This window comes from Chlorocebus sabaeus, chromosome 15, assembly GCF_047675955.1.
Source record: "Chlorocebus sabaeus isolate Y175 chromosome 15, mChlSab1.0.hap1, whole genome shotgun sequence".
In the NCBI taxonomy this organism is placed as follows: Eukaryota; Metazoa; Chordata; class Mammalia; order Primates; family Cercopithecidae; genus Chlorocebus; species Chlorocebus sabaeus.
In genome coordinates this window covers 77762904-77789908 of record NC_132918.1, presented here as the reverse complement: position 1 = coordinate 77789908, position 27005 = coordinate 77762904, and the positions used below count along the sequence as shown (strand labels likewise).

At 39.6% G+C, this 27005-nt stretch overlaps 1 protein-coding gene across 1 annotated transcript; it reads left to right on the top strand.

Moving 5' to 3' along the window:
• The first annotated feature begins 607 nt into the window (after positions 1–607).
• Positions 608–24793, top strand: CMTM6 (CKLF like MARVEL transmembrane domain containing 6). The gene is made up of 4 exons (XM_008009374.3): positions 608–850; positions 11502–11678; positions 18085–18183; positions 22006–24793. The coding sequence occupies exons 1-4, from the start codon at positions 713–715 to the stop codon at positions 22141–22143; spliced, it is 552 nt and encodes a 183-aa protein (XP_008007565.1). The 5' UTR covers positions 608–712; the 3' UTR covers positions 22144–24793.
• Positions 24794–27005: the final 2212 nt, after the last annotated feature.

The following is a 27005-nucleotide window of genomic DNA, read 5'->3' as shown; positions in this document are numbered from 1 at the left end:
GGCTCGCCCCAGAACTTTACAAGCCTCGCTTCTCACACTTTGAGTCTCATTCAACTCAAAGATCATAGTCCTTAGAGAGGCCTTTCCTGACCACTCAGTTTAGTAGTGGCCATTTAAGTAGAGCACCCAATTCTCCATCCTTTTCTCCTTCTCCTTCCTCTTCTCCTCCTCCTCCTTCTTCTTTTTTTAACTAAATTTACCAACCCACCAGAGGTGCTGAATCCATTATTTTCGTGTCATATTTTCACATCACACTATTTTCACGTCACTTATCACTATCTGAAATTACTATTCATCTGTTTTCTTGTTTATTGTCTGTCTCTGTTACTAGGGATCCTGTGATTTTGGGGGGTACTTGGCTGTCACCCAAGCACCTAGAACGGGGTTCACTACACACTGAAAGTACGCAAAAATATTAAGTGAATGAACGAATGTCAGGGTGAAAGATGGAGGGAGGTGAGAAACCCAGCAAAGGCTCACAGAAAGAACTCAATCCTTGGATGAAAATAGGAAGAATCCCAAGCGCTAACAGGCAAGTTTGCTGAGAAGGGAGCAGGCGGGCCGAGGGCGGGGGCGGGAAGGGGCGGAGTCGGGCGGAAGAAGGGGAAGAGGCCCAGGAAGTGACGGCCGCCTCCCCGCTACCGGGGACTTCTGGAGTCCGAGAAGTCAGCGGTCCGGTTGCTGCGGCCGCCGTGCTCACCGGCCCGAGGCGATGGAGAACGGAGCGGTGTACAGCCCCACTACGGAGGAGGACCCGGGCCCCGCCAGAGGCCCCCGGAGCGGCCTCGCTGCCTACTTCTTCCTGGATCGGCTCCCGGGGCCCCGGCGCGTTCTCAAGGGTTTGCAGCTGGTGAGTCCGCGGTCAGGGAGGGCGAGCCCAGGCCGGGGAGCGGGGTCTGGCCTGGGCTTGGGAGGCCGCCGAGCTGCTTCGTTTCAGCTTGGTTGTTCAGTAAGAGGCGGTTTCCACACCTCTAGTTCCTTTCCTCTCCGCCTGGGGAGGGGGGCGTTACCCTCCGCCCTTCCGCCGGGCGGCCCCCAGTCCCACGGCGCTCCCCATCGGGATCCCACGAGCTGGGGCCACCCAGTATTAGGCGGGCTCAGGAAATGCGTCGGAGACCCAAGTCAGTCACTTCAGCATCTTTCGCTCATCCTCTGTGGCGACTTTCCTCTCTTCTCTCTGCTGCTACTCTGCATTATCGCCCACAGTGCCTGCATTTAGACTGTGAAGCGCTTTGTGTTTATCTTTCTCTGGCTCTTGCGGTTTTCCTGCGGCGAGCCCATGGGGGCAGCTTAACTTGCTGGACAAAGTCCTGCGATACCACGCGTGGCATTGAGATGTGTGTGTGTGTCCAGTAAATTGTCCTCTAAAAGTTTTATATTGACTGGAAAATAATTATTTCAAAATTGAGCAATATGGATTCTAAGTGGAAAGTCGAAAGGACAGCTTTTTGTGAGGATGTGCGGAGAGCAGAGCTAGGACATGGTATGCATCTTTCCGTTTTACTGAGTTTCTTTTAAGCAGTTAAAGTACCATAAACCTATTAGTGAAAACATCAAAGCATCTTTGGGATTTAAATTATTCACTTTACAGTCGTGTTGAGCTCCTGTGTACTGTTTCAACCACTGATGAGCAACGTTTTCTGCAGTAGAACCAGTTTAGGAAAAATCCGAATGCTTACAATGTTTATGAGTTTTGTTTTGTTTTACTTTGTTTTGTTTTTTAACCATTCTAAGTAAAAATTAGCTCATTGGTTTCCTTGGAAATAAATTCTTACAACTCAAATGACCAGAAGTTAAATTCTTAGAACTCAGGTGACCTACTTTTATTGAATAGAAAAACAGAAGTCGGAAAATCGGCTGTTTAGCGATCAAAACGATCACATCTGCTGATGACTGGGAAATCATTTGAAAGGAAGGGATAATGCCGCCTATGGAACCCAGTATCCCTGTAGGTAGTTCCACACTGGCCACCTTTAATTTATTACGAGGCATCGGGGGCTCTTCCCTGCCACTGTTCCTTTGCATAAGCTGTTCCTTCTACCTTCTTCCTTCTGCTCTTCTCTTGTGAGCTGTCATATGATTTTTAGGTATTAGCTGTATTTCTCTGCAGTAAAGCTAAAATTTTCTACGTGAATAGTAGAACTCTTTAGAACAGAAAAGAATATTCATCTGAAGCTTTTTTTTTTTTTTTTTTTTTTTTTTTGAGACGGAGTCTTGCTCTGTCGCCCAGGTTAGAGTGCAGTGACGCAATCTCGGCTCACTGAAACCGCCTCCCCGGTTCAAGCAATTCTCATGCCGGGTAGATGGGACTACAGGCACGCACCACCATGCCCGGCTGAATTTTTTTTTTTTTTCCCTGTATTTTTCATAGAGACGGGGTTGATCAGGCTGGTCTCAAACTCCTGACTTCAGGTGATTTTCGCTCCCCGGGCCTCCCAAAGTGCTCGGATTACAGGCGTAAGCCACTGCGCCCAGCCCATCCGAAGCATTCTTGCTGCTCAAAAAAATCATCTGTATTGGTTTGCTGCCCACAAAATCTCCTGTTTTCAGTTGCCTTTATTTTTTTTTCTTTCTAATAAAAAGTGGCAAAGCTAAAGTAAATTTTCTCATTACCTTCTTATAGTTTAGTAAACTGTAGTTTCGTATCTTTGGACTAGAACATAATCAGTTTCCTTCCTTATTGCTATTATAGAAGAAAACATGGAACAACCAGAAATGGTTGTGGTAAATGTTATACTTGGACACAGAGAAGATGAATTTGCCTTAAAAGATCGTTAGATTGTATTTGTTCTCCATGATTCATAAGAAGAAATGGAAAAAGAATAAAAACTAGTATCTCTTTATGAAATCTATTTATTTGTTTATGGGGAGATTATCATGTTACAAGAATGCCTTTAATATGGAGATTTAAAAGTACTTTTTCATTATTGCCTTTCACTTTGATGGTTGTCTTTTTGTTCCTGCTTTGTCTGTTTTGATAATGTCTTATCTCTTCACAGTAACAGTATATTACAGGAATTATCCAACAAGTCCCAAGAAAGTTACATATGAAGTCAGTAAAAGTTGTCTTCCAGCCTGGGGCTATAGGCAAGGCCTTGAATCACATTCTTCCTTTAGATAGATTGGTTGTTTTACTTTAGATGTTTACTTTTTTAAAAAAACTAAACAGAATTGGGAGCTCCAGTAAGGAAACAACTGTAATGGAGAAACCCATAATCAGAAGAGGAGGTGTTTTAACAAGGGACCTGCAAACCCTGTGAAATTTTATTCAAAATATTGTACACTTATATGTTTGAGTATATTATTCTGGACCCATAAATCTTAACAGGATCTATAAGATCCTACAAGAGAAAAGAAGCTTGCTCTGAAACTTAAAAACCAGACACTGTATATACTTAGGAAATTCTTACATTAGAGTCTTTGGAGGTTGAATTGGATTACCTCTGAGGTTCTTTCCACTCTTAAAATTTTTTTTTCAAACCTCTGAGACTCCATGGGGTTTGCTATTACAGAACTGAACATTGAAGGGATAGAGAGTGGAGCCTGTATACAGAGGAGATTAGATATAAAAGAACGTAGCTTCTCTGTCTCTTGAAGTTACATAGCTGTGTCTACCATTCAGATATGACCTAAATTTTTTTAAAACCCTGAGCATCCCCCAACTACCATTCACCCTTCCAGAGCTGAAGAAGAAATGCTCAGTTGAGAATTCAGTATAAGGAGTTACTGGAGTCCTAACTGTATGCAGTTTTTCAGTTTATACTATCCTTAGATTTGTCCATATGTTCATGTTTTATTTTGTGAATTTTTTTGAGGGAGTTTTTGTTTTAAGGGGAGAATTGACGTTTGGTAACCTAATTGCTTGCTGATACGCTGGTGCAGTGACCTAAATATGTGTAATTTTCTGTGCAACAAGCTCCACATTGTGTCCATGCAGTCAGTTGACTGTCCTGATAGCTGCACAGTACTGGGATTCTAGTCGCTCATCTGGCAAGCAGTTTTAGAAATCACCAGTGATTTTTCAATTTATTACATTATAAATGTTACCCTATAAGTACCAAGAAACAAATTACTTAGAAGCATTTCTTATATTAATGCTCTTTTCATTATTTAAATATGAAAACTGATGTGTAGTAAATTGAAATGTTCTATTTTTACCTTGAGGAAGATCCATAATGTCAGCAAATTATATCTTTGAACGTTTGTAAGAGTAAATATTTGCCTAAGGCAAGGGAGGCCTGGACTGTTTCTTCAGACCAGTGGATTTTTAAATTTGAACTTTACTTACAACTACAAGGTTTTTAATAGTAAAGTTCATTAATTTATAATTCATATCATTTTGTAGATGGAGCCTTATAATTAATGACAAACATTTAAAAGTTCTTTTTATGAAATATAAGTAGTAGACTGTTAAATTAATGGAGAATTCATATTTAATATAGTGACCATTTTAAGGAACACTTGAAATTTCAGAAAAGGTAGTGAAACTGAGGCCGGGTGCGGTGGCTCATGCCTGTAATCCCAGCACTTTGGGAGGCCAAGGCGAGCAGATCACAAGGTCAGGAGATCGAGACCATCCTGGCCAACATGGTGAAACCCCGTCTCTTCTAAAAATACAAAAATTAGCTGGGTGTTGTGGCGTGCGCCTGTAATCCCAGCTACTCAGGAGGCTGAGGCAGGAGGTGGAGACTGCCGGAGCCGAGATCGTGCCACTGCACTCCAGCCTGGCAACAGGAAAAAGAAAGGTAGTGAAAAAAAAAAAAAGGAAAAAGAAAGGGTAGTGAAACTGAAATGGAGAGACAGATGCAGGATAGTAATTATCCAGTGTTTAAATAACCAGAGCTGTAAGATCATCTTTTAGTCACTGAGACTTCCCAAATCTGTTGATGCTAGCAAATTGTTTTTAATGTATGATTTAATACATTAAGGGAAATATACAGAACTGTGGGTTTAACTTCACAAAGCCAGTCTTACAGGGAAAACCTACACAAACATACATACTCGTAAAAGGAATTTAACAAACATTTCATGGGGAGAGGAAGTACAGAGTGGGAGTCAGAGACTTGAGTTCTTGTCTGTGCAGAGCTAACTTGGGGCTTAACTGTCAGTAGCTTAATTCCATCTTTGTAAACATGACGGTGGGAGACTATGCCCTCTAAGGGCCCTCCTGACATTAAAAGCTTGATAATTCCCTTAATTATATTTGGGTAAAATTTTATGTCATTAAAAGGAGTTACATTGGGTATACAGTTGTTAGGTACTTAGCTTAATATTCAGTAAGCAATATTTAGTGTGATGACTTCATGCTATTGAGAACAAAACTGTTTACCAAAAAATAATAATTGAGCCTTTTTACTTACGGGTTACATTTACTATGAACTTCTTAGCTAATTCAGTGACATTTTTCTCTCTTCCTATTCTTGACCACTTTGGCATTTAATGCTGGCGACCACTCATTTCTCGAAATTCTTCCTTCAACTTTTACACTTTTTTTTTTTTTCAAGATGAAGCCTAGCTCTGTCACCCAAGCTGGAGTGCAGTGGCGCAGTCTCAGCTCACTGCAACCTCTGCCTCCTGGGTTCAAGCAATTCTCCTGCCTCAGTCTCCTGAGTAGCTGGGACTATAGGCGTGCACCACCATGCCCAGCTAATTTTTGTATTTTTGGTAGAGACAGAGTTTCATTATGTTGGCCAGGCTGGTCTCAAACTCCTGACCTCGTTATCCACCCGCCTTGACCTCCCAAAGTGCTGAGATTACAGGCGTGAGCCACTACGCCCGGGCAACTTTTACTCTTTTTTCTTTTTAATACAAAAAAGTGTCTGCTGGCGGGGTGCGGTGGCTCACGCCTGTAATCCCAGCACTTTGGGAGGCAGAGGCGGGTGGATCACAAGATCGGCAGATCGAGACCATTCTGACTAACACGGTGAAACCCCGTCTCTACTAAAAATACAAAAAATTAGCTGGACGTGGTGGCAGGCGCCTGTAGTCCCAGATACTGGGAAGGCTGAGGCAGGAGAATGGCGTGAACCCGGGAGGCAGAGCTTGCAGTGAGCCAAGATTGCGCCACTGCACTACAGCCTGGGCGACAGAGCAAGACTCCGTCTCAAAAAAAAAAAAGGTGTCTGCTTACCAAAAAAAAAAAAAAAATCAACTAAAAATATTAAAACCACTTTCCTACCCCTCATACTGCCAGATGTCACAGTGTGATAACAGTTTGGAGTATGTTTACCTGGTGCTTTTTAAGGAGTTTTCTTTTTTCTTCTTTTAATAACACTTCCTGTGGCTTGCTTATCCTCTGTTAGTTGCTCTTTTCCCTCCTATACTCAAACTGTAGAATTCCTTAGGCCCTACCCAATCCTCTGTTCCTCCTGTTTTCTAACCTACTAAACCAGGTAGGCGTTCCCTGCTGCCTTTAATTAGACATCCATATTCCCTTGCATGATCATCACACAACCACACCCAACTCCTAAACCATTTTTTTCTTCATCCCCATCCAGTTAGGTCAGTTGCCTTATTATCATTTTTGGATTTACTATGCAAATTCTTGCCCTTATGAATATGTTTTTTTTCATCCTCCACCTAGAATTAGCATGCCATCTGTCTCTCCAGGTTCTGTGTGTGTCTCTACCTGGTTTGAGTCCTGCTTTTCCACTCATTCTTCTCCAGCTCCTTAGAACATTTTCTTGAGATTTTCTAACCTACATATAATGAATGCTCAGTTAATGTGGTATAAAATGTGTGGTTAGTATTGTTTCTTGTACACTGAGCTTATTACTCCATCATTACATCTTCCTGTACATAGAACAGTGTTGGAGTGTTGCTAATTCAAGTACACTTTGAACTAGCAATTGTATAGTGCTGTGGGAGCTTACAGAGGAAGGTTAGTAGCCTCAGAGATGGGTAGTCAGAGAATTTTTTTTTCTTTTTTTTTTTGGTGGAGACGGGGTTTCACCATGTTGCTTAGGCTGGTCTCAAACTCCTGAGCCCAAGCAATCCTCCCGCCTTGGCCTCCCAAAGTGCTGGGATTACAGGTGTGACCCATCGCACCTGACCAACAGAATTTCATATTGACTATAGCTGGTAGTGCCAATTTCTTGGCCTTTAACTTGAGATGGGAACTAGTAAATGTCCAAACTTTCTTTTTTTTTTTTTTTTTTTTTTTCGAGATAGTCTCGCTCTGTCACCCAGGCTGGAGTGCAGTAGCGCCATCTTGGCTCACTGTAACCTCCACCTCTTGGGTTCAAGCAATTCTCATGCTTCAGCCACCGAAGTAGCTGGGATTACAGGCATATGCCACCATGCCCAGCTAATTTTTGTATTTTTAGTAGAGACGGGGTTTTGCCGTGTTGGCCAGGCTGATTTTGAACCAGGTTGGCCAGAAGGACTCAAGTGATCTGCCCGCCTTGGCCTCCCAAAGTGCTAGGATTACAGGTGTAAGCCACTGTGCCCTGCCAGATGTCCATACTTGATATTGTACTCCTTCATTCTCTTAAGATGTCCAGGCAGAATGCCTCTTACTGTTGCTCTGAGGCAATAGGTCAGTAAGGTCAGTAAGAATGACACCTGTTAATACATTTGGAATAGGACTTGTAATGACTGGAGACTGACTGCTTCTGGACAAGCTGGATCCCATCCTTTTTTTTTTTTTTTTTTTTTTTTTACCGAGAATAGACAAGCAGCCTGTGTCGGTCCTACAGATAACATTTTATTGCCATATAGCCTTCACACATGAGTGTGCCTAGTAATCTAATTGTAACATGAATGGTTCAACTATTCCCAGACCCTAATTAGAGTTTTAGGCTGGTATCTTCTCTCAGTTAATTGACTTTTATACACCTGAGGCATATTTTGTAAATTTCTCAGAGAGAAACTTTCAAAACTTGGACAAGATTTAACATAGAGGCAAGAAAAAGGCAAGTGAAATGTCAGATATTTAGTATTTTATTAGACCATAGTCATGTTAGAACTCATCCTGTAATTCTGATTATAGGAGACTAAGGAAGTGTCTTTACACAGTGGCCTTCTGGGATTTGTCTTGGTGTTGTCACTTTATATCCTGTGGTGTAATGATTGGGAGCGCCTTACCTAACACCTGTCTGAAGGAAGTTGTTTGGGACGTGCTGGGCTATTTCATGCTTCACTAACTTACAGGAAATCAGAGGGATATCTATTTTTTTTCTTTTATATAAATTCTTTGCTGTTGTGGGGATATATACATTTTGTGTAACCAGTAGGAGGGAGAGGAAATCCCTTAAAGGTTTGGATACCAGTACAGATTTGAATTTTTTTTTAAACTTTTTATTTTGAAATAATTATTGATTCACAGGAAATTGCAAAAAAAAAAAAAAAAAATACAGGGAGGTCCCATGCACTCATTTGTATGTGCATGTGTGTGTAATTCTGTGTAATTTTATCACATGGATAGGTTTCTATAATCACTACCACAGTCAAGATACAGAACTGTGCCATCAGCACAGGCTTCCCTGTGCTACCCCTTTGTAGCCACACCTTTCCCCTTTCTCTTGGCTGCCACTAATTTGTTAGCAATCATTATTTTTTTATTCTAAGAATGGGCCGTGAATGGAATCATACAATATGTAACTTTTTGAGATTGGATTTTTTTTTTTTTTTACTTTGAATAATTCTCTGGAGATTCATCTAGGACGTGACATATATCAAGTTTGCTCCTTTTTATTGCTAATATTCCATGGTATGGATGTACACAGTTTTAACCATTGGACATCTGGGATGTTTCTAGTTTGGGGCTACTATGAATAAAATTGTTATAAACATTCATGTACCGGTTTTTGTACAAATGTTAAGTTTTCATTTCTCTGAGATAGATGCCCAAGAGTTCTGTTACTGGGTCATATGGTAGATATATGCTTAGTTTTTAAACAGTTCAGCTATGCTGAACTCTTGTTCAGGATGGCTGTACCCTTGACTCTTTTTGATGAAAATGTTTTGTAGGATAAGGTATTTTCTATTACTATGAAATGTATCTGTTGATTTTGGTAACAATCTTCTTGCCATTAACCTGTCTGCTTGCTTCTACTGGCCTGACTGGTGTGAGAAGGGAATTCCCTTTAGCCTCTGACTTAGGTCATCAGTCGTTTTGATGGTTTTGGCCCTCAGCAGGAAATTCCCTCAGCTTCCACAAAACCCACACAAACTGCCCAAGCAAAATATTCTTCTTCACTCTCTTCCCTTCTATTTCTAGAGAAGAGTTAGCCCCAAACCTGAGCCCTGAATCCTATCTTTAGGGAGCCATTTTTCTACCTCTGTCTTTAGATCGACCCATCTTAGTGGTTTCTGCGTAAGTATTTAAACATGCTCAGTTCTCCCCCATGTTGAAATTCCCTTCTCTTTGACCTCATCCACTACTGCCCTATCTGGCCATTCTTTCCCAGCCACACTTACTGCCTATGCTGTCTCTCTTTCACTGCCTTACCCTCCCCTTATTTCCCAATACACAGTACTGTCATCGAGCTTCTCTCCCTGACTACCCTGGAACTTTTCTTGCTGATGTCACCGGTAACCTTCTTGTAGCTCAATCTAAGGTAGGTGTTTCAGTGTTGTTCTTACTTGACCTCTAAGTAGCATTTAGCACTCTTGATTACTTGTGTGTTTGTGCATGTGTGTGTGTAAATACTTTTTTCTTGGTTACTGCCCCTTTGATTGCTGCTCCTGGTTGTCCTTTGCTGGTTTCTTCCCTTCTGCATATCCTAGAAATCTTCAGATTCCTCAGATTTCCACATAAGGCTATCTTTCCTCCTTTGGGTCATCTCACCCTCCCACTCTGCTGCCTCCCACATCTTTATCTGCATGTTAGACCTCTCCGTTGAGCTCCAGACCATATGTTCATTTTGCTTTCCAACTACATCTTCACCTAACTCTTCCACAGACCTCCTCAATCACAGCATGTTTAAAACTGAATTTATTCTTTCCCCAGCACCCTTGCCTTTTAAAAAGAAAAAAACCTGACTATTTCTTCAGTGAGGACCAGTATGTTAGTATCACATACACAGCAGTTGGAAGTAGTTAAAACCCACTTGCGTGTAATTGAGTTGCCAAGTTAACCAGAGTTAACATTCACCACACCAAGCATCCTGACCTCACACTGGTCACCCACAGCCTGCCATGGCCAGTAGGCGTCTCATTAGCACACCCGAACTCCTGCTTCTGTTATCAGTTGAGTGTGTTGTTCCCATACAGGTTTATGCTAACTATACTTTTATGGCCATACAGTTAAGTACTACAAAGCTAAAACTGAGTGTGAAAAGGAATTTTTTTTTTTAAACTAAATTGAATGCTTTGGAAAGACTGAAAGATAAGTTACTAAAATATTTATCTGCCATGGAATTAAGGAAGAGCAAGGCAACTGTAAAAGGCTGGTAAAACTAGTCTGACTCTAGAAAGATTCTGAACTCTGTTTCTCAAGTGTTTACCATGTCACTTCACTTCAGATAACATCAGTCTGGAAGTGCTAGTCCATAGATGATGAAAGTGAGTTATTCAGAAAATGTGGAATTCCAGTCAGCAGACCCATAAAGAAAATACTCACTCCAAAAGATTGTTAATAAATGTGCATTTTTAAGTTAAAATGTTTAAGGTACATATGTGTTATCTTATGTTCCATATTATTTGTATGCATCTTGTCTGATACGAGCTTTTGCATTCTGTGCGATAAGAGCTTCTGCTGCATCTCTCAGTAATTGCCACTCTTCTCCACTGCTGCTCTCTATTCGCTATTATTTGCCCTGATTTCCTACATCAGCTTCCCAGTTGGATGTCCACCCCAAGGTTTGCCTTACCTCTGGTGCCTTCTCCATATTGTAGCCAGTGAGAACTACTGAAAGCATAAACCTGATCATTGTCAACCTTTACTTTAAAACCCTTAAAATCCAGACTCTTTGATTAATGAGGACATTTAGATCCGGCCTCAGCTTACCTCTCTAGCCTCATATAATAATTTTTGTGCTGCCGTTCTCTTCCCTCAAACTCTATACTTGAGCCGTGTTGATTTGACTCACTTTGGCAGTTCAGTTGGAGGTCAGGGTGTGTGTTGTCTGTATGTTGGGTCAAGGGGCAGGTGCTATGCTCTCATTTCTGAGCCTTTCTATGTACTGCTTCTCTGCTGGGAATTTCTTTCCTTAATCTTTCATCCCCCAAACTGACTCTGTTCTTCAAGTCTCAGCTTTCTCCTTCAGGAAGCCTTTCCTGACCCCAAAGTTGAGCTTCTCTCCTGTGTGCTTTTATAACAATATTATATATTTCCCTTGTTCTGGCATTAGTACACGATGGGTTAATTCTTTATTTACCTGTATTTCCTTCAAATCGGCCAAACTAAGTTCTGTGTAGATGAGGTTTATTCATTAATCTTGTTTGCCATAGTCTCCTCATTGTAAATATTTGAGTAAACGTATTATTCAGAAACAGCTTTCTAAATACTGTAGGTTCTCTGAAAAACACTGAAGTGAAATGTTTTTCTTCATTTGTAGTTGCTGTCTCTGCTGGCCTTCATCTGTGAAGAAGTTGTATCACAATGTACTTTGTGTGGAGGACTTTATTTTTTTGAGTTTGTAAGCTGCAGTGCCTTTCTTCTGAGTCTCCTTATACTGATTGTGTACTGCACTCCATTTTACGAGAAAGTTGATACCACAAAAGTAAAATCATCGGTAAGCATGAGAAAATATCATCCCCATATTAAGAGCATAGCTATTTTGTAATCTGGCATAGTTTTATTGTTTAAAGCAGTAATGTTTTCAAAACTCAGCAACGTGAAAAGACAGTATCCCTTGTTCCAACTCGCTCTGCTTCTAAGCACCTCTGGTTTTTCCTACCGAGGGGATGATAGAGAGGGAAAGTGAGATTAGAGTGAGAGTGGCAGACACTGCCAATAGTTTACAGTTATTGGTAGTTTAATGTAATTCACATTCGACTTAAGCCTAGGATTTTGTCACTTCTGATTTCTCACTTTTGAGTGTCACTCATTGGTTCTACAGTTATTAATTGTGTGCCTTTATTACATGCCAGGCATTTATATGCTAGACACTGGAGATAGAGTAATGAACTAATGTGAAATATTTCTGGAGCTTTAAAATAAAACATTTAAAGCTTAAAGCTTCAGTGATCAGGGAAAATAAAGCAACATGTAATTCTTCCTATATTTTGCTTTAATGGTATTATGAAAAGTTGTCTGTGAGTGAATTAAGAATGCATTTGTTGAATTTATTCATACATTTTCTTATAAAAATAAAAAGTACTTGAGAGTCTTATTTTTTACAAAATTAGAAATGCTTAACTTTTTAACACTTAGTATGCTGACCCGATAAGGTTTTTTGTTTTGTTTTGTTTTTGAGATGGTGTCTCACTCTGTTGCCCAGGCTGGAGTGCAGTGGTATGATCTCAGCTCACTGCAGCCTCCGCCTCCCAGGCTCAAGCAATCCTCCCACCTTAGCCTCTCCAGTACCTGGGACTATAGGTTTGTACCACCACACGTGGCTAATTCTTATATTTTTTGTAGAGATGAGGTTTTGTCTTGTCGCCCAGGCTGGTCTCAAACTCCTGGACTCAAGTGATCCACCCACCTTGGCCTCCCAAAAGTGCTGGCATTACAAGCGTGAGCCACCGTGCCTGGCCCTGACCCTGTTTTTGAGTATAGTTGAATGTGTGAGATGACATATGAAATAATTTTTATTTATTTATTTTTGAGACGGAGTCTTGCTCTGTCACCCAGGCTGGAGTGCAGTGGCACAATCTCGGCTCACTGCAACCTCCGCCTCCTGGGTTCAAGTGATTCTTCTGCCTCTGCCTCCCAAGTAGCTGGGATTACAGGTGTGCACCTGGCTAATTTTTGTATTTTTAGTAGAGATGGAGTTTCACCATCTTGGCAAGGCTGGTCTTGAACTCCTGACCTCATGATCCACCCTCCTTGGCCAACCAAAGTGTTAGAATTACAGGCATGAGCCACTGCACCTGGCGAAATAATTTATATATTGAGCAGTTTACTTCTTTAGTAGCATTTGAGTTGTCAGTAGTAGTTTGTGAAGAGTTGTACGTGTCAGGGTTGGCAAAATAATCCACATCTTTGAGGGAAGGGATTATGTAGATTTTGAACTTTTTTTTTTTTTTTTCTTTTTGAGACAGAGTCTTGCTCTTGTTGCCCAGACTGGAGTGCAATGGCAGGATCTCGGCTCATTGCAACCTCCGCCTCCTGGGTTCAAGCAATTCTCCTGCCTCAGCCTCCTGAGTAACTGGGATTATAGGCGCCCGCCACGGCTAATTTTTGTACTTTTAGTAGAGAAGGGGTTTCGCCATGTTGGCCAGGCTGGTCTTGAACTCCTGACCTCAGGTGATCCGCCTGTCTTGGCCTCCCAAAGTGCTGGGATTATAGGCATGAGCCACCGCAGCCAGCCTTTTTTTTTTTTTTTTTGAGACAGGTCTCGCTCTTTTGACCAGGCTGGAGTGCAGTGGCATGATCACGGCTCACTGTAGCCTTGATCTCCTGGTCTCAAGCAATCCTTGTGCCTCAGCCTTCTGAGTAGCTGGGGAGTAGCTGTGACTACAGACGTGTGCCACCACGCCCAGCTACTTTTTTTGATTTTTATTAGCCATGAGATCTTGCTGTGTTGCCTAGGCTGGCTTTGACCTCCTGGGGTCAAGCAGTCCTCCTGCCTTGGCCTTCCAAAGTACTGGGCTTAGAAGCGTGAACCTATGCCTGGCCCGATTTTGAGCTCTTACAAATAAGAAATAACAGTATAAAAACAAACCAGTAAGATTCTATTATTTTAGATTAATAAGCAAGCATTAAATTATATATTGATTATACACCTAAGATAGTTACTTTTTTCTGTATAACCTTTTGTACCTCTTGAATTTTGTGCTATAGGAATCTATTACCTTTTTATAAAAATATATTCTAAGTTAAAAAATAGACTGGAGTGGTGGCTCACACCTGTAATCCCAGCACTTTGGGAAGCTGAGGCAGGAGTAGCACTTGAGGCCAGGAGTTCAAGAGCAGCCCGGGTAACATAGTGAGACCCCATCTGTACAAAAAAAGGAAAAAATTAGCTGGGCATGGTGATGCGTGCTTGTAGTCCTAGCTGCGCAGGAGGCTGAGACAGGAGGATCACTTGAACCCAGGAGGTCAAGGCTGCTGCTGTGCGTTATAAATCACACCATTGCACTCCATCCTGGTGACAGAGTGAGACCCTGTCTCAAAAATAAATAAATAAATAAAAGTTTATACCAAACAGTTAAAAATTAACTTTGAAAAACAAGTTGAGTCTGAACCAAATCTATCAAGCATTTTATGAGCACACCTACACAGTTCTTGGTATAGTCAGTATGTGACCATTCTGTCATCGGGGCTGGTAATACAGGTAGCTGCTGTCAGCATGGATGTACTGTGTGCCAATTACTTTATGTGCTGTGATTTAGAATCCTTACACCTTATGCTCCATTTCTCTTTGAGGAAACTTAGGTTCAGGGTGATTAAGGAACTTGTCCAAAGTTAACACAGCTAGGATGGAAAATAAACTGGATTTGACACTCTGTGATCGAGGCAGACTTTTTTTTTTTTTTTTTAATTTTTTATTTCACTTTAAGTTCCGGGATACATGTGCAGAACGTGCAGGTTTGTTACATAGGTATACATCTGCCATGGTGGTTTGCTGCACCCATCAACCTATCATGCTAGGTTTTAAGCCCCGCATGCATTAGGTATTTATCCTAATGCTCTCCCTCCCCTTGCCCACCACCCCCTGACAGGCCCTGGTGTGTGATGTTCCCCTCCCTGTGTCCATGTGTTCTCACTGTTCAACTCCCACTTATGAGTGAGAACATGCGGTGTTTGGTTTTTATGTTCCTGTGTTAGTTTGCTAGGAGCAGAATCCTATTAGAACCAATGCCCTACCATCTTGAGGTGCTGTCATGGCTAATACCATCACTATAGGAATCTCTATGACAATGACAACAAGACTCATTTTTTTTTATGAAATGTATATTAAGAGGATACAGATACTCCTTAGAATTTTTGTTAATTATATTTGTAGTCTTTGAACATTTTCTTTTTTACAGATGAATATACCATAAGATTTGGACAAGGGAAAAGTTCTCAAGTATCTGAGCTGGTTGATTTATAGTTTTAATTTGTAAATATAAATATATATATAGACACACACACACACCAAATTCTGACTGGAAAAATTTATATTAAAAAAATTAAAAGTAGAAATCATTTTGTCATTTCTTATCTCAACAGTGAAACAACATCACCATAAAAATATTTTTAGAAATGTTTAGTTTTTATTTTAATGCTGCATCTGTAGCGTTTAAAGCACACTGATCATTTTGACAAGAAACGGTATTATAATATTGTCCAGTTTAGTATCATTTTGACAAGAAACAACACTGTAATATTGACCAGTATAGTATAATGGTGGAACCTGAAAAAAGTAAAACACTTATTATATCAAACTTGAGCATTTAAAAAGTCATTTTAGAGTAAATACTAGTTTAAAAATACTGAGAAAAAAGAAAAATTAGTCCTTTCATCCTAAAATAGCTTTTGTATTATTTTGCTGTATTCCTTTCAAGTCTTTTGTTTCCATTCGTAGGTGATTTTTAAAATTTAAATGATTTGTAATCTTAGAACATATATTCTACTTTTTACCTAATATCATAAGGATTTCATGTTTGTTTGCATGGTTTAAAAATCACTTTTTACTGTCTGCATATTAATACACTTAGATTTTAAATATTTTTTCATGCAAGAGAGGTTTTCTGTTTTAGAGGAATGTGTTTTGAGTGTGTGGTACTGGTGGTGCCTAGAGAGGAATAACTTTTTTTTTTTTTTTTTTTTGAGAAGTCGTCTTGCTCTGTCGCCAGACTGGAGTGCAGTGGCGCAATAGGAGCTCACTGCGTCCTCCACTTCCTGGGTTCAAACGATTCTCTGCTTCAGCATCCCGAATAGCTGGGATTATAGGCGTGTGCCACCACGCGCGGCTAATTTTTGTACTTTTAGTAGAGACCGGGTTTCGCCATATTGGCCAGGCTGATCTCAAACTCCTGACCTCAGGTGATCCGCCCACCTTGGCCTCCCAAAGGAATAATATTTTTTAAGAGAATGTTTTCTATCCCATGCCATTGCAGTCACAGTCTATTAGGAACAACAGTAGCCAACATTTTTGGGACATTTACATTTACTAGTGGTATATAGCTCAACATTTACATTTACTAGTGGTATAGCTCAGATTTGAACTCAGGTAGACTGGCTCTAGAACCCATGTTTGTTGAACACTGCATTATTGTCTCAAAATGATTGTCTTATTTCAATTAACTTGAATGTATTCTAAATATTAGTAAATATAATTTTATATTTATATGCAATAAATTTGAAATAACCAAAGGAATTAAAAAATAAAGTACTACAAGGAAACACCTTTTAGAAGCAGAGAAAACCTCCTTGTTTTTTTTTTCTTTTTTGAGACAGAGTTTTGTTCTTGTGCCCCAGGCTGGAGTACAATGGTGCGATCTCGGCTCACTGCAACCTCTGCCTCCCAGGTTTAAGTGATTCTCCTGCCTCAGCCTCCCAAATAGCTGGAATTACAAGCGCCCACCACCACACCCATCTAATTTTTGCATTTTTAATGGAGACGGGGTTTGACCATGTTGGCCAGGGTGTTCTCGAACTCCTGACCTCAGGTGATCCACCCGCCTCAGCCTCCCAAAGTGCTGGGATTACAGGCGTGAACCACTGTGCCTGGCGAGAAAACCTCTTCCATTTTTTATAAATGTTAAGTGAGTGACGGTTTAGGAATTTTGTGTTAAATAGTTTTATTGATTTTTTTTTTTTTTTTTTTGAGACAGTCTTGCTCTGTTACCCAGGCTGGAGTGCAGTGGTGTGACCTTGGCTCACTGCAACCTCCGCTCCTGGGTTTGAGTGATTCTCCTGCCTCAGCCTCCAGAGTAGCTGGGACTACAGGTGCCCACCACCATGCCCGGCTATTTTTTTTTTTTTTTTTGGTATTTTTAGTAGAGACAGGGTTTCACCATGTTGGTCAGGCTGGTCTTGAACTCCTGACCTCGATCCGCCTGCCTCAGCCTCCCAAAGTGCTGGGATTACAGCTGGGAGCCACTGTGCCCGGCCAGTTTTATTGGTATTAGGTTTAGTGGAGTTTGCAGTTCAGAAAACTCAAAAAGTATCAGACTTTGGAGTGGCTATCATTTTACCAAGTTTCCCTTTCTGAATCAAGTATATATGTCATTACTGTTTTCAGTTGGCATATGAGAGCCTTGTGAGATAATGCCTGAGAGAGCACTTGGAAACCCATGAAACATCTCATGATTGTAAGCTGCATTATGATGATATATGGAAGTTTTATGTAGTAGATAAGCTCATCATACAGGCTCACTGTGGATTACCCACTTGGAACAGTTGAAGGCAATATGTTATTCCAGAAAGCTTAAGTGTCTAAAAAACACACTCTTGGCATACATCTATTTAATAATGGGTGGTTTTTAAAATTCTCTCTTTTAGAAAGTGCTTTCAAAGCATTGGAATACTCTCAGAGATGTCATCCTACCATAAAATACTTTGAAAGGAAAGACAAATGCTTTTTTGCTGGAAGCAAGATGGAATTGTAATAAATGCTTTGGCTTAGATAATTGTATTATGTCCCAGAGAAAAAGAGGCACACACAAACACTTGTGCACATGCACACGAGATCTTTTCCAGGACTGATTTTTTTTTTTTTTTTTTTTGAGACTGGATAACAAAAAACGTCCCAATTAGCTGGGACTACAGGCTCATGCCACCTCTCCTGGCATAGGGGGCTGTTGTTATTAAAAGATTATCTTGTAATGTGTTCTCTCAATATGCCCAGCCCAGTGTGGGTACTGTTTATTTTACACAGTATTTATTGAATGCCAGGCTTATTGAAAAGTTAGAAGTTTGGGTATGTAAGTTTGGATTGTATCAAGAAAAACAAACAGCCAGAGCTTTTTAAAGTTAAAAATGAAAAAGTTCATTTCCATGAATCTAACTATTGTATTCCTTTTGTGTTTTGTATGTATGCATAGGATTTTTATATTACTTTGGGAACAGGATGTGTGTTTTTGTTGGCATCCATCATTTTTGTTTCCACACATGACAGGACTTCAGCTGAAATTGCTGCTATTGTAAGTACCTTGTATTTTTAACATTGCTTATTTTTGTTTCCTTAGAAATATGGAATTTGGAGGGTACTTGACAAGTTATACAGCATGTTAGAGTTGTTTTTCTTTTAACTTATTTTTTAGTGTAATTTTGAACAGAAGACCTTAAAGCAAATCAATATGATAGCCTTTGAAACCTAGAGCCTATAGAATTTGACGAATTTTGTTTAAAAAAAATCTACTTACTCCGCATATCAATGTGTTATTGCTAATGGAAGTGGTAAAATTGACTTTATTTTATATTTCTCCACTTTCAGTACAATAAATGCACACCTACATGCCAGGTGCTATTCTAGGTATGGAGAATATATGGGAGAAATGATTCAGAGGCTCAGCATAGAAAAGGAGACGGAAAAGTAAAATTGTAATGGAGTTTGTTAAATGAACCAATAGAAGTTATTCTGAGACTGGGTGCTGTGGCTCAGGCTTGTAATCCCAGCACTTTAGGAGGCTAAGGTGAGAGAATCACTTGAAGCCAGGAGTTCAAGACCAGCCTGGGCAAGCAACATAGTGAGACCTCATCTCTACAAGAAGAAAAAAAAATTAATAATAAAAAAGTTGGTCTAGACAGCAGTTTTCAGTGGGTTATACATATCCTTAAAGGTTCACTAGGACTTTTCAAGGAGTACGAGGCAGAGATAGTTTTGAGGAAATTAATTTCCAGCTTTTTAATCTCCATATGTAATCTTTTTTAAAACTAGTATGTCTGAGAATTTATCTCTGGTGAAGGAGTCTCACCAACTCTTTTCCACCTTCCCATTCACAGTCGCCACCCACCTTGCCCCGTCAAAAAGAAAAAATACTTGCGTGTCCTGAATCTTGCTGCATTAGTTCCTTCTTGCACTGCTATATAGAAATACCTGAGACTGGGTAACGCATAAAGAAAAGAGGTTTAATTGCCTCATGGTTCTGACAGCTCTATAGGAAACATAGCAGGGGAGGTCTCAGGAAATGGCAGAAGCCATGGCAGAAGGCAAGGCAGAAGCAGGCACATCTTACGTGGTCAGAGCAGGAGGAAGAGAGAGAGTGGGGAGGTGCTACGCACTTTTAAACAACCAGATCTTTCAATAACTCACTCTTACAAGAACAGCACCAAAGGGGAAATCTGCTCCCATGATCCTATCACTTCCAACTAGGCCCCACCCCCAACATTGAGGATTACAATTTAACGTGAGAATTGGCTGGGGACACAGACCCAAACCATATCACTTACTGTGGTGGATTACCCTGAGTTGTGAAACAAAACCCTTGAGTACAACAAAGAGACAGTTGAAAATAAAGATCCAATTTTTATCCGAAATTCTTGGGGTCAGAATTTTTTTTAGAATTCAGAATATTCTGGATTTTAGAAAGGTAGTGCTGTACATATCGTATATTACACAACACCCATTTGAGGGCCTGGGATAGTACTCTGTCATCTAACATTGGTTTATCTGAAATAAAACATACGAATATTTATAGTAAAAGAGATAAGAAAAGACTGTAAATAGTCTTCGTGTCAATTTTGAGCCAAGTGAATCATGAAAACCTTGAGTTAATGTAGTTCTTTGGGTTTCGGAATTGTAAAGCAAGGATCATGGCGTTGGACTGGTGCCAGTGCTGTGAACTTGAATGACTAGCAACTGGACGACAAATTGTCTTGCAAGTCAGCTGGTTTCCAACTAATACTTTATTTTTAACAAAATTAAAGTTAGGCTGGGCGTGGTGGCTCATGCCTGTAATCCCAGCACTTTGGGAGGTCAAGGTGGGTGGATCACGAGGTCAGGAGTTTGAGACCACCTTGGTCAACATAGTGAAACTTTGTCTCTACCACAAAAATTAGCCGGGCGCGGTGGCGGGCGCCTGTAGTCTCAGCTACTCGAGAGGCTGAGGCAGGAGAATCGCTTGAACCTGGGAGGCAGAGGTTGCAGTGAGCCAAGATTGTGCCACTGCACTCCAGCCTAAGTGACAGAGTGAGACTCTATCTCAAAAAACAAAACAAAAAAAACCCAAAAAATTGAAGTCGTAATTAATAGAGTTGTCAGCTAATACATCATTAAAACTGCTTTTTATGATAGAAAACTCAAAAGGAATTCAGAGAATTGCATGGCTATATTTACCTGTTCATGTGACAACAGTTTCGTAGCACTTACATGTGTAAAAACAAAACATAGAAATAAAATTAACACTGAATCTTGATTCATTCTAGCAATAAGCAATATTTATTCATGGGTACATAAACCAATAGAAGAGAAAAATCAAAGTTTTAATAGGGCTTTATGGTTAATTTCAGTTTCGAATCATTTTTGTTGCAGAGGAGTATGAGATGGTGATAAATAATATTATGAGTATAAAAATACGTTACTATAAAATTCTGTGGGGAAAGTGAAATGAAGTTGAGGAACAATTGAGTTCCAGTGAAAAAATTTACAGCTATAAAAAAAAAAAATTTGGATTTTAATTAGATGATGTATTAGACTGTCCCAGTATTTATATTTCACTGGGTATATTTAGTAGTGACTGGTAGTTTAAAAAGCCGATATTTATAATATGCTGGACATTACCTTTTGTATCTATTTAAATTATGAAAAGTTTTACAGACAAGTGCACGAGGAAGTCCTTTTTGTTTTTTAAATTCAGAAGTGTGTAAAGAGCTCGAAGATCGCTTGTCTGGAGTATGTAGTATAGAGGGCCTTATATGGACTGGAGAGCTCTTTGAGGCGATCAGAGACAGCTTCAAAAACAAGGGTGACATTTGGTCTGAGTTTGATGTATTTAAGAAGATTGCCAGGAAAATAAGGGGATAAATGCCATCAAGTGAAAAATAAAGATTCCAGAGGGAAAACGACTTGACTTTTGTGGCGGGGGATGGGAGAGTGGGAGGCCTTGATAATTAAATTTACATCGGATATGTTGGGGATATCTGGCGGAATTAATTAATTTGGAGCTCAGCTTACTTTGTGGTAAAATGAGGTGGAATGCATATTCTTTAGAAGGGGGAGGACAGGTCAGGAGACTGCAACAGACTGTAAGAGAATGTTATGAATAAAAATCGTGGAGATAGAGAGTATTAGATTTGGAAGAGACTTTAGCCATCACCTACATCAATTTTCTCTTTTTTACAGAGCACTTATTTGGCCCCCATATCCTTAAGGGTTTTGCTAGTGGAGAAGCTAAATTTGAAGCAGACGCATGGTCTTCTGTCTCTTGATAGAATTCTCAGAATGTTTGATCATATTTTAGAAGAGAACAATTGAGGAAGTGACTTAAGGAAGAGGAAGTAGGTAGTGGCGTTGTGCCACTGTGTCATTGCAATGTGACAACTGGAACGTGTATTTTATTTAAGTAACCTAATAGTATCTTCAAAATGGAATTTCTGTTTTGATATTAATAACTTTTTTCATTTTCACCTAGACTGAGTTGCCTAGTCACATTTCCTTATCACATCTGTGGGTCAATCTAACAATGCAAATATTCTTGTGTTCTGTATCATTTTTTAGGATTTAATGTTTATCTGTTAACCCTAGTTTCATATATTAGCCCTCTACATATAAACATGCACACCTAAGGCAGCACATTAGTACTTTGTGGGACTTCCGACTGATAGCCATTATTCTGGAAGTTTTTCTAACTTCTTTCCATTTTTTGATGACTTAAAAAATTTTTTTTTTAACATTAAAGAGTAGTTGTGTATAAGATAAAATTCATAAACATCTTGCTTATATGAAACACTGTCCAAGCCAAGTAGGAAATGTAAGATTATATTCCAAAATTCCTCCTATAACCTTTCCTCATTTTTTTCCTCAGGTGTTTGGATTTTTAGCAAGTTTTATGTTCCTACTTGACTTTGCCATTATGCTGTATGAAAAACGACAGGAGTCCCAGCTGAGAAAACCTGAAAATACCACTAGGGCTGAAGCCCTCACTGAACCACTTAATGCCTAAAGACTCTGGGGAGCACATGTTAACTAAGGTAGTGACTCTGCACTGTGGTACTTGAGCCCTGGCAGAAGCTCTTGTAAAATCTGTGTAATTGTTTAAACCACTTCTTTCGGAGAGCAAGAGGAAGGTCAAGTAGGCAGTTTTATCAATATTGTGTCAGCCACCACAAATTAGGCCAGCTAAGTTAAAAAATTAAAAAAAAATGACGATTGAAACTTATCTCAAATGGAGATTTTGGTGGGAGGAGGAGAGAACAGTTGTTTTTTAAATCACACAACTCAAAGGTTGATAAATGATTCTGTCATTCTGTTACAGGTCATTCTTTTACTAGGCTTAGCTTCCAAGTGATGCTTTATAGCTGTATAAACGTGATTATATTCATCTACTTAGAAACTGTTTTATTTTTAAATTAATTTGCTTAGCTGTTTGTTTTGATGCTTAGATTATGTTTTGTTAATGGGAATTTAACATATTTAAGAAACCAATATTTAAAATGTTGGTCTAGGTTTTTTTCCTTAACATATATTACCAGGCTTCACTGTATTTCACTCAGCCTTAAATTTTACAATATTTTTGGATAACTGTTATTAATTCTTTCTGAGACCTTGGTATAGCCTATAAAATGTATGGAGATGTTGGTATTTTGTGTGTATAGAAGCAACAATATCAGCAACTTCGTGTTTATACTTCACGTTGGTTGTTGATGTCAAGTGAGAAAGAGATTGTTTTGTAACACATAAAAAAATGGAAGAAACTGATACCACACCTAAGGACCAAAGATAAGAAAGACTTTTTGCCCAAAACAGTGAAAGTAATTATAAAAACAAGCTTTGACCACTTACCAAGTATCTGAAGAGATGAGTTCATACTATGATTTAGAAAGTGGTTCAATTCCCCTGTTGGCATATGATTATTTTTACTAAAATTAATACAGCTCTGTGGGTCTTCCTTAATGTTTTCTTTGAAGCCAGTCTGTTTTTTTAGGACCCCAGCCTTTCGTTTTTCATTGTTCGAGATGCCTCTTTTCTGTCTCCTTATCAGATGGAAATGGAACTATGTGCTGCTGCTTCATCTAGCAGAGGTTGACCTCTGGCTCTGACGCTTACTTTTTGTCAGTTGTCTTTAGGTGGTCCTGAATCTTGGGCCCTTTTAATTGTGAATACTGTGTAGCAGGATCTTGAGAGTCCTTGTTCTAACATAGGCATTGGTCTAGTTTGTCTTTGGCAAGGAACATCTTAAGAAAGTAAATATCCAGGGAACCCTGCCCAGACTAATACTGTTGGTGGCATACAGGAGAATCAAGCCATTCTCAAGAAATAACTTCATAACCAGAATTGTCTGTTGGCTAGCAGCTGTCACAGGTAGGCAGGACGCTTGGGATATAACCTTTCTGTCCAGGTGGTTCACAGACTAGACCTTTCTTATCCTCCTCCTGGAGTTTTGACCTGGGACTCTAGTGTTAAGATGATGAGCCCGTACATCAGGTCCTTCTGCACTTTGGTAGAAGTCTCCCAGGGTAGGTTTCCTATATTTGAAACAGTGGAATCATGTTTCCAGGGATAAAGTTGAATGACCTCATCCTTTTTTTTTTTCTCTCATCTGCCATTTGTGTGTCGTAGATGGGTTTTAGTTGCATGAATGTGGCTAATGTGGTTCTCAGAAATTGGTCAGTATGGCCTGACATAGCTTCTGCTCTGTCTTACTGACTCAGTACCTTTAGGATTTGTTTCAGAGTTTGGATACTAGTGTTAGTGGTAATGTCACCACTGTTTAGTTGGGAGATAATGAAACCAATCATGGATGCTGTTTTTATTGGGCATATCATCTAAGAAAGGAGAAATAGCTGAGTCTTGGGTCTAAGAATAAGGACTGATTCAGAAAACTAGTTTATGATAGGTCGACTAGAGTTTCACATCAAACCGTACCATTGTGATTTTTAATGTCATCTAGACCTATCTAAAATTCAGAGCATATCATCTGGCCTTCCTCAGGGTCGCCACCCATGCATTGGGCTTAGTCAAGATTGACAGATACATTCTCAGCTGGCCTGACATACAAAACATCTTGTCATTGAGCTTAAGTTCTGCTTGTTCTGAGGTTTCACCTCCATGTGTTTCATTGGTACAAAAGTGGATCTCTTAGTTGGTCACTTCATTCTTTCTTTTTCAGAAAGATAGTCTGTTCACTGGTAGATTTGGTCACTCTTAGAGTCTTCCTTCACATTGTTTTTTATGGGACCCATGAATGGTTAGCCTTTCTTTTCTATTGTAGCAGGAAATAGTAAAAAGACCATTGTAGTAAATACGTTCAAGGGGAACTTGGGACCAGAAACCACTGTTACGTACAAAAAATGGCAAACTCAATAAACTCAAATTTAAAATAATTTTTAAATTAATAGTTATGATACATTTAATTTTATATTTTATACAAATAGATTGCTTAGAATGGTTCTCAAGAATTATAAGGGAAATGAACTCAGTACAAAAATTTTATAATTACTTATGTTTTGTTTGGGGGCTGGGAAATATATTTTTACATTGTTTATAGCCAATCATTTTTATATTTGCCAATTTAAATCTTATGGGTCTTTTTTTATCTCTCTTGATGTCAAATTTTATAGTCTTTTAAAATAAATCCATTTAATTAAAATGTTCATACCTTTGTAAGTGTTTATTACAGAAGTGTGATGTTTAAATGAAACGCTGTCTCTGTAGTTGTGGGAGTTGCTGCACAATCTTGTTGAGTGCCTATGTAGAATACTAGATTTTGGATATATCTAGGATAGAAAAGAAACAAAACCATTTCCCTGGGCTGTCTCTCTTGTTGGAAAGTTAGAATACACGTTTAAACAACATTTTCAGGGAACCACAGAGGAAGACTTACAAATGCTTTTAAATACTTCCAAAGAAGCAATTTAGACTCTGTCACATTTCTAGATGTAGCTAACAATGCTAAAAACAAAATAGGCACATTCTGTTAGGAACTGTTCAATGATTGGGAAAATGTGAAGCAAAACTAGGGTGGTTTCTGGTAAAACTACAACTATTTGTGTAGTTTGCAAAATTCCTGCCTCCACCCTCTATGAGAATAACAGGATCTTTATAGTCATCAAGAACTCACCAGGATTTGTACATTCTTCAGAGTTTAGAGTTTTGTTTTGATAAAGCGCATTGTATCAATATGCAATAAGTTGCAAGGAGCAGAAAATCTAATTAAATGTGTCTTAAACAGTAAGAAAAACTTATTTCACAAGACATCTGGGTAGGGCAATTCCACATTGGTAAATTCAGTGGATAAATTATTCTACAAGTACAGTAATGTGTGTCATAGAAATTGATATAATAAAAGGGGGAGGCTGGGTGCAGTGGCTCACGCCTGTAATCCCAGCACTTTGGGAGGCTGAGGCAGGTGGATCACCTGAGGTCAGGAGTTCGAAACCAGCGAGGCCAACATGGTGAAACCCTGTCTCTACTAAAAATGCAAAATTTAGCTGGGTGTGGTGGCACATGACTGTAATCCAAGCTACTTTGGAGGCTGAGGCAGGAGAATCGCTCAAATCCCAGAGGTGGAAGTTGCAGTGAGCTGAGGTCGTGCCATTGCACTCCAGCCTGGGCAACAAGTGCAAAACTCCATCTCAAAAAAAAAAAAAAAAAAAAAAAGGAGAAGTATTATCTTTTCCCCAACATTTTTATTAACTACTTTTTAGAATTTTTGAATTTTTTTTGTTTGTTTTGGAGACAGAATCTCGCTATATCCTTCAGGCTGGAGTGCAGTGGCGCCATCTTGGCTCACTGCAACCTCTGCCTCCCAGGTTCAAGCGATTCTCCTGCTCAGCCTTCTGAGTAGCTAGGATTACAGGCGCGTGCCACCACACCCTGCTAATTTTTGTGTGTTTTTAGTAGAGACGTGGTTTCAACATGTTGGTCAGACTGGTCTCGAACTCCTGACCTCAGGTGATCCGCCTGCCTTGGCCTCCAAAAGTGCTGGGATTCCAGGCATGAGCCACCATGCCCGGCCTGAAATATTTCAAGCACTGGAAGCACAGAGGATAATACCTGTTGTAGACTCCACTCACCTTTAATAGATTATAACATTTTGCCGTATTTGCTTCAAGGTTGTAACTCTGGTTCATTCATTTTTGAATGCTGTTTGGTATTTCATTGTATGAACATGTCACAGTTTACTTACTCTCCTACTGATAGAAAAATTCTAACAGCATTTTCAGCTTTTGACCATCTTAACATTACAGTGAACAAATGTATTTGAACATCTCTTCTTGTGCACATGTGAAGGCTTACATGGTGGGTAAGTACTTAGAAGTTAAATTGTTAGGTGAGTCAGAAGGTACGTTATGATTTCAGCATGACTAAATATTTCCAAATAGATCTCCAAAGGGTAGACCCAGTTTATATTTCCCTCAGCAGTGAATGAGGTGCTGGTTTCCCCTCTCTTGTCCTGCACTTAATATTAGTTCAACGTAACATTTTTGCTCGTCTGGTACTGAAATGGTGGCTCATGTTTTTTTTTAATTTATTTATTTATTTTTTTGTATTCTTCCTGTTTCTGGTGAACCTGATTGTCTTTTCACTTGTTTATTGATCGTTATTTCTCAGAAATAGGAACAATAATCTGAAAATTCATATGGAAATGCAAAAGACCCTGGATTGCCAAGGCAATCTTGAGGAAAAAGAACAGACCTGAAATTAGCCAGGCGCAGTGGCCTGCACCTGTGGTCCAATCCACTCAGGAGGCTAAAGTGGGAGGATCGCTAGAGGACTCTAACAGCATTTTTGCCCAGGAGTGTGAGGCTGAAATGAGCTGTGATTGTGCCACTGCACTCCAGAGTGGGTGACACAGTGAGACCC

What these genes read in the sequence shown, in the direction of transcription:
- CMTM6 (XM_008009374.3), top strand. Translation starts at nt 713, where the DNA reads ATGGAGAACGGAGCGGTGTACAGCCCCACTACGGAGGAGGACCCGGGC. An exon ending in TTCTCAAGGGTTTGCAGCTG is followed by an intron (nt 851 to 11,501) that starts GTGAGTCCGCGG and finishes CTTCATTTGTAG; the next exon opens with TTGCTGTCTCTGCTGGCCTT. An exon ending in CCACAAAAGTAAAATCATCG is followed by an intron (nt 11,679 to 18,084) that starts GTAAGCATGAGA and finishes ATGTATGCATAG; the next exon opens with GATTTTTATATTACTTTGGG.